The sequence below is a fragment of the Typopeltis vanoorti genome, chromosome 25 (assembly GCF_054136105.1).
Source record: "Typopeltis vanoorti isolate ZY-2024b chromosome 25, IOZ_Tvanoo_1.0, whole genome shotgun sequence".
Classification (NCBI taxonomy): domain Eukaryota; kingdom Metazoa; phylum Arthropoda; class Arachnida; order Uropygi; family Thelyphonidae; genus Typopeltis; species Typopeltis vanoorti.
The window spans coordinates 56,092,166-56,100,183 of record NC_143573.1 but is presented as its reverse complement, the minus strand read 5'-3'; the positions used below and the strand labels follow the sequence as shown (position 1 = coordinate 56,100,183).

The 8,018-nt window shown below is 37.2% G+C and overlaps 1 protein-coding gene across 1 annotated transcript in view; it reads right to left on the bottom strand.

Moving 5' to 3' along the window:
• Positions 1–1,055: 1,055 nt before the first annotated feature.
• LOC150092758 (low-density lipoprotein receptor-related protein 2-like) overlaps positions 1,056–8,018 on the bottom strand; it is a 599,453-nt gene continuing 592,490 nt past the window's right edge. The window contains exon 28 of the mRNA XM_090414271.1: positions 1,056–1,275. Within this exon, the coding sequence (XP_090270397.1) occupies positions 1,056–1,275 (220 nt within the window). The remainder of the gene's footprint in view (positions 1,276–8,018) is intronic.

Genomic DNA, 8,018 nt, shown 5'->3' with positions numbered 1-8,018 from the left:
CTCTGAAGATGCTGGGTAGAATACTAGTGAAATATCAGCAGTAAGTCAATAAATTAATTATTTACTTATCAGTCTGTGTTCTAATATATACCGTCAAAATTAATCAACATGTATTACGAACACATAAGCCTTTCTATGTGTTCATCATACATGTTGATTAGGATACACGTGCATTAGGATATTACGTTCTATATAGAGATAGATGTTAGCTTCTATATACATTATGTTATATAATATAAATATATATGTTAGGCGCTGTTTTCTGTATGAGATATCCACAGTCTGTGTCTCGAGTTTCCATTTCATCCCTGTAAATCAAACAATAGAACCATTTTATTCTTATGCTCTGGTAATACTATGTATTAGAATAACAGCCAAACCACACTACATTCTATGATGATATTTAAGAATATCATTCTATATTGACACATTAATATGTTAGCACCATTTTGTCTACAGTGACAGAATTAAAAATTACTTTGAAATCTTATTGTATCAGCTTTATATTTTTCCTGATGGAGGGATGTGACAATGGGTCCAATAAATTAACTGTTATAGCTGATATCTCTCTTTCAGTCTACTAGTTAAGTACCTTACTTCGTTCATTCCCAACTCTTTCAACCTAAAAATAATCTTATGTTATCATGCAATTTTATCATGTTATCATAACATCTCAATACTGTAATCAAAGTAATTATTCCATTCCTTTTATGACTGCTTATACAGATGAAGTTAATAAAATAAGATTATCCTTTTACAAATCTGCACTGTATAACTACAGAACCGAACCACATAAGATCACTTAACAATCATCCTTCCAGTTATTTTAACTTAGAATTGCTTACATTCTCTAATAATGTCCAGTTCTCATCCCAATGTTAATTATTCCAAACACCCAATCCTCCCAAAAAACTTTATGAAAAGATGCCTGAAGAAACACAACTATCATAAATCCATTCAAATCAGACAGAAATGAAGACTTTTAATCTCAGAAGTTTTCTATATTAATATGTATATAGATACCTTCGTGTTTATAATTATAAACACATGAAAATTTATAACAAAAGGAGCAATTTACCTCTTGGTTGCTGGACAGAATGCACTACTGAGATGGTTAATGCCTTTGAATTTCCATGTAAAACTGGAATTTTATTTTGACCAGAAAACTTATTAATCATGAAAATTGTATCACTATTCCAGTCAGACCAATAAAGATAATCCTCAAAGAGCGTAAGACAAAATGGATAATTCCCACCTCCATCAACAATGCGTTTCCTATAAGAAACAAAGGAAAAATATAAATTGCTATCGCTTCTGAAATTCAATAATAAATTGAAAGAGAAGATGTTCATACAGAATGATCAAACTACAAATACAGTAGGATGTTGCCACTGGTGTTACATTCTAGAAAATTTCAATGATGGGGCAATTCCATTATAATGCTCAAATAAGACTGGAAAAAAAAGTGGTATTACCTGCCTCAACTTTAGGAAAAAAACTATGCTTTACCAGTGTTTTAACATCACATTGCTAATTTTCTTTGCAAAATTTTTCAGGAACATAATCCCAGAGAATCTTGGGCAAAATCCTACTCTATTCTTTATATCCATATTAACTGTTAAATTTTTCAGTCTTAAAAATTAAATAAGCTTTCACATTGTGATCAAATTAAACATATCCCTAGGGGCAGGAGAGAATATTTATCTGGACATCTCATATGAAAGTGGAAAATTTTCATTATTATTATGATTATGATTCAGGACCCCCATGGAGTCACAAGAATCACAGTGGAAGGTCCATAACAGACAACATAAAGTCTATCATACCACTCGAACTCATTCACATTCTTATTCTCGCAGACCTATTATGCAATGCATTCCATAGTTTAACCACCACTCTTCACCCTCTTGCTCATGACTTTCTTTTGCAACTTCCAGGATTGGCCTTTGTCCATTCTCAATATCCTTGTTCTACCATACAAAAAAACTCCCCAGCGTCAACACTGTAACTACCTCTCACCAGTCTAAATGTCTCAATCATATCACTTTCCTTCTAATAAAATTTATTATTACGGGTATCTCCATGGAGTCAATAGACTCATTGTGGGAGACCTAAACTATGAAAACAATATCTATCATACCTCTTCTTGAATTCATCTACAGACGAAGATTTCACAACTGAGTCAAACAATGGATTCCACTCATTCACCACCATCCAGCCGAAATCAAGTTCTCACACCCTTATTAACCACACTTTTTCCTTAATTTGCAGGGATGACCTCTTGTTCTTCTATCACTATCACACAGCTGAAATATTTCCCCTTCATCGATCTTATAAAAACCAAATATAATCTATTAATGGAGAGAGCATTTTTTACATCACCCAAGAACTTAATTACTCTCCTCTGAACCCTCTTCACACCCTCCTCATCTCCAAGGAATCCAAGTGACCAGACCTGAGCACAGTAATCCAAATGTGGAAGTATCAATGCTTTATAAAGGGGAATAATAACCTCTTTATCTCTGGATGCCAGTGTGTTCCTCAACAACCAAGTAATCCTATGTGCAATCTTCGACACCTTAGCAATGTGTCCCCTGAACGTCATCTCCCTATCCACCAACACCCCCAAATCCTTAGCCCCATCAATATCTTCGAGTACCATTCCATCAATGCAGTACACAGCTGGTAATCTTTTAATCCCAAAATGCATAACTTTACACTTTTCCACATTGAACTGACATCCATTTCCTTTCGCTCATTTTACAAGCTTATTTAAATCATCCTGCAAACTCTCAACATCAGCTTGATTTTTAATTGCGCTACCTAACTTTGCATCATCAGCAAACAACTGAATGTCTCCCTTTAAGCCATTTCTTATATCATTTATGTACAAATTAAACAACAATGGCCCAAGCACAGAGTCCTCAGACACACCACTGGTTACCTGCCTCATCCTGGACTCTGCTCCTCGATACACCACTTTCTGGTATCTCTCCCTGCGTAGCCATTTCCTTTGTCCAACTCAGATGTCATTCTATTAGAAAAAGTTAAAAAATTGCTAAGGCAGGATCGACCTTTAGCAAAACCATATTGGCCCTTATTGAGTATCATATTCTGATCCACTCATCCTCGAATTCTGTCTTTAACCAACTTTTCCAATATTTTTACCACCACTCCCAACATTACCTATGTCAGTAATTAACTACCTCAGTCTTAGAGCCACCTTTATGCAAAGGAACCACTTTGCCTTCCTTCCACTCCCTATGGACCATACCAGAGTTCAAACTTAAGTTAAATAACCAAGTAAGAGGAGGTAACAATTCCTTCGCACATTCATGCAAAACCCAAGTTGATATTCCATCTAAACCTGCAGCAGTGTTTGCATTTAAATTCTGCAATATACTAAGTACCTCTGATTTATTAACTTCAATTCTCACATTAGTTATTGCTACAGGTACAGAGATATCCTCACTTGGGTGACAGACCTTTGAAAAGTGATCACTCAGTAACTCTACTGTTATATCTGAATTGGTCACCTGAATACCATCAGAACCCACTAAGGTTATCCTTCCAAAGTCATTCTTCTTTTTACTTGCCAGGAAAAACTCTTTGGGATTACTCTTGATCTCCTTGGTTAAGATCTTCTCATAATCTGATTTAGCTTTTCTTACTATGCTGGTAACCTTCCTAGCTTGAGCCTTGTACTGCTCATGGGTGTACTCATCGCCTTTCTCCTTGTAAATTCTCCATAACATTTTTTTTTTTGCAGATCAAGTTTGATACTACTACTCATCCATCTAATGCCTGCCTTGTTTGTCTTCCTGACCATGGGGACACAATCTGATATTGCCTTCCTCAGATACCCGCTGATTTTATCCCATGCACTGATTAACATACTTTCTCCTGCAATATATTCTGCCATGGGACTGCTGCAAGCTCACTCCAAAGCTTGTTATAACTGCCGAACTTGTAGTTCTGTATATACCTCTTCTTAAGAGAGAAATCCACAAATTTTGTAACCTCCTAACTCAATACTCACTCTCACCAATTGGAGGTAACGAGGACACCTTACTTATGAATATATCCTCTGAACCAATGACCAGGTCCAACACTCACACACCATGTGTTCCTTCAGTCATGTGCTGTTTCAAGTAATTATCTCATAGAAGATGTATGAATTGGATTTCCTTTTTGCCACGTGATATTTCCTACTTCCAATTGATATCACCATAATTAAAATCCCCCATAATAATCACTAACCCTGCACTCATTGCTCTAATTTGGTGATGCATGAATTCAATATCACCCCCTATACCCTCTGACCTATAGGAACAACCAACTGTATATTTGGTTGCATTAGTCACTATTTCACACCAGTCCGCCTCAAATGTACTATCTTTCACATGTCTATCATCTTGATATACTACTTTCTTTGGCTGCAACTCATCGGCTATCATGAACAGTACTCCTCCCCCCCGTTCTATCTTCTCTATCCTCCCTAAAAATACTGTATCCATCGCATTCAATTCCAGTGACCACATCTTCTGCTGACAGCCAAGTTTCACTAATGCCTACAACTTTTGGTGAGATTGACAGACTAATGCCAAAAATTCTTCTCTGTTATTTCAAATGCTTCTTGCATTAGTATACAAAATTTGCAGATTCCCTTTAGTTCTTGTACCAGCTTTAGAACTGATATACATGTCACTAATTTCAGTAGTCCCATGCGATTTTTATCCCCTCTATTCTGCAATTTATTCTGCAAATAAGGAAAACAATTATACAATCACTGCTTAAGTTTAAGTTTCTACCTCTTAAACTCAACCTTTTCAATTTTAGTTTCCCTGCCCAATTACTTCAACTTGTTCAGAAAACAGTAACTTCTTCAATTGCTTATGACCTTCCATGTTCAGATGACCCATCTCTTGCATACAGCTGTCTTTTGCATTCAAACACATTCAAGACATCAACAAATTCCAGACCTCTTTTTTTGCACATTTTTGCAATCATATCATTCATTATCATCGCTCATCTACTTAACTCATAATTGTCAAAACGAGGCAGCACACACACTATCCTCCCATTGACACTTTTCTTCTTCATGATATCTAACAATGTTCTTAAATCTTTTGCTACCCGATTTATACTACCACTCAGGTCATTTGTACCCACTATAACTATCATCTTTTCTGCATCATGCCCTCTCTTTATTGCTAAAGCCACTCTCCCTATTGTTCCACCAGCCAAGCATTCCTCAGGTATACCACTCTCCATACCCTTAATCTTAGAATCACCATATATTTTAGCACTCATAACTTCATTCAAGTCCAAACAAGAGTCACTCACAGTCTAATTTCCTAAGCTATTCAGCATTTGACTCTCCCAATTTCATTACTCGATGCTCTTTTACTTACTCCCTCACTCTCACGATATCTCGTTTCTTCTATACCTCTTGTGCTTTCATTCTGTTGACTCCCAATCACTCCCATGCTACTTATTTCTTCATCAATCACCAAAGACTCTCCCATACTTAATCCTGTTCTAGTTACTTCAGCTAGAGTAATCTACATAGCCCTAATTTCTCTATTCAACCCATTTAACTTGGTTTTAATTTCCAGAAACCCCTTACTGAGCACTTCCAATTTCTCTTGCAAAATATGAAGATAACTTTTCATTTTCCCGAACTCCTGCCGAAGTTCATCCATTACAGTCCCGATATCTGCTTCCATTCCTAATCGCTCCATCCTATCCTGACACTTCTCACATATGTCGATGTTTTCATTCTTCTCATTTAGCCAAACAGTCCACAGATCCTTCACATTCCTCGGTGCATACATATAACAGTTTCCACAACACATCCACTGCGAAAAAACGCAGAGCCAGACTTTCTTTCGTATAGAAGTACTTCGAGCCGCTGACGTACATCTCTTGTTGGATGCCATCTTTAGTTGCTGAAGTAGTGAAACAAACAGCAGCACAGACACAATATATACAACAGAGTTCCAAACAATAACCACTGAAGGACACTTGTATCCAACCGAAGCACAACTGCAGCACAATTTGAGACCAAAAGGCACACTATACTTTAATTTAAAAACACGTTTTCCAGCACAACTCAACACGACCGCCACATTCACTAACGACACTAGTGCCCCAATTTTGCAGTCCACATTCCGTCAGTCTATCCTCATAACATTGTACAGTCCTGATACCATTTTTTTTTTATTCACCTCCATACTGTTTTCAAGGTTAATTTATCCCCTTCAAATTCTGGGGACCAAATCTCAGCATAATAGCCCAGGTGTAGTCTGATCAGGGATTTATACAATGGAATCATAACTGTTCTGTCTCTGCTGGTCAGCATCCTTCTTAGTATTGCAGCAATCCTCTGAGTTACTGTCACCACCTTTGCAATATGTCCCATGAACATCAGGTTTCTATCAATCATCACTGCAAGATCCCTTGTCTTCCCCACTTCCTTCAACATCTCAAACTTCAAGACTTGACATTTACTTAAATTAAATTGATATCCCCATTCATTTGACAATCTGTTGTCCAGCTAATTCAAATACTCTTGAAGGGAACCATATCTGCACTGTTACTAACAACTCTTTCCAACTTAGCATCATCTGCAAACAACTCAATATTTCCATACAGTCTATTGACAGCCCTATGAGACCCCCACTTGAAATCTTTTTGCTTCCTTAATACCACTCCCTTGTGTGCAACTCTCTGGTATCTATCAGACAGCCAATTCCCAACTGAATTCACTAACCTGACATCTAAATCCATGTACTGTAATTTACTTAAATATCAGCTTATGTGGCACTCTGTCATATTCCTTTCTTAAAAAAAATGGCAGCATACGCCATTCCCTCATAAACCACTGTTGTTACTTTATTATAAAAGCAAATCAAATTACTAACCCCCCCCTTAACAAATCCATGCTGACTCTCACAAATAACATTACCCTCACCTGCCCAATGCTGTACATCATCTCTCACTAGTTTCCCCAAAATCTTAACAACTACTGATGAAATACAAACTGGTCTACAAACTTTTCCTCCACGAAACTCACTATTTACTCATAATCCCCTTTGCTACTATTTATACACTGCACCACTATTCATCAACTACAGACAATGCAATCTACTGCCTACTAAATCATTTTTTATAATAAATTTAGTTTAATCCTTTATCCCAGTGAGTGCAAACAAAGTTTGCACCTGAAAATATCTTCAGGAAGTAAGTAGTACAACACCAGGGCAACTTGTAGCAAAGGTGGAGCAAGCTACCAACACTCCTATCCCAGTATCTCCCATAATGGAAAACACATCTCCTTGTAGATATGTATACTGTTATGCATTAAGGGATTGGCCACTACCCAGACTAGTTTCGACCTTTATTGAGGTCTCTTCAGTGGGAGCCAGGCCCAGAGTTGGAGATACCAGGCAGAAGCAGTAGCAAGGTCATCTTTACCTATAGGAGTTGCCAAAAGGTTTGCCACCCTTTTTTTTTATTAAATTACTCTGGATTTAGAGAAAGATGATAAAGGATTAAACTAAATTTATTATAGTCTAACCTAGTGAAAAATAAACTTTCAACATTTTTCTCTAAATCCTGAGTAATTTAATAAAAAAAAAGGGTGGCAAACCTTTTGGCAACTCCTATAGGTAAAGATGACCTTGCTACTGCTTCTGCCTGGTATCTCCAACTCTGGGCCTGGCTCCCACTGAAGAGACCTCAATAAAGGTCGAAACTAGTCTGGGTAGTGGCCAATCCCTTAATGCATAACAGTATACATATCCACAAGGAGATGGGTTTTGCATTATGGGAGATACTGGGATAGGAGTGTTGGTAGCTTGCTCCACCTTTGCTAAGAGTTGTCTGGTGTTGTACTACTTACCCAGGTAAGATAGTACAACACTATATCCACAAGGAGATGTGTTTTGCATTATGGGAGATACTGGAATAGGAGTGTTGGTAGCTTGCTCCACCTTTGCTATGAGTTGCCCTGG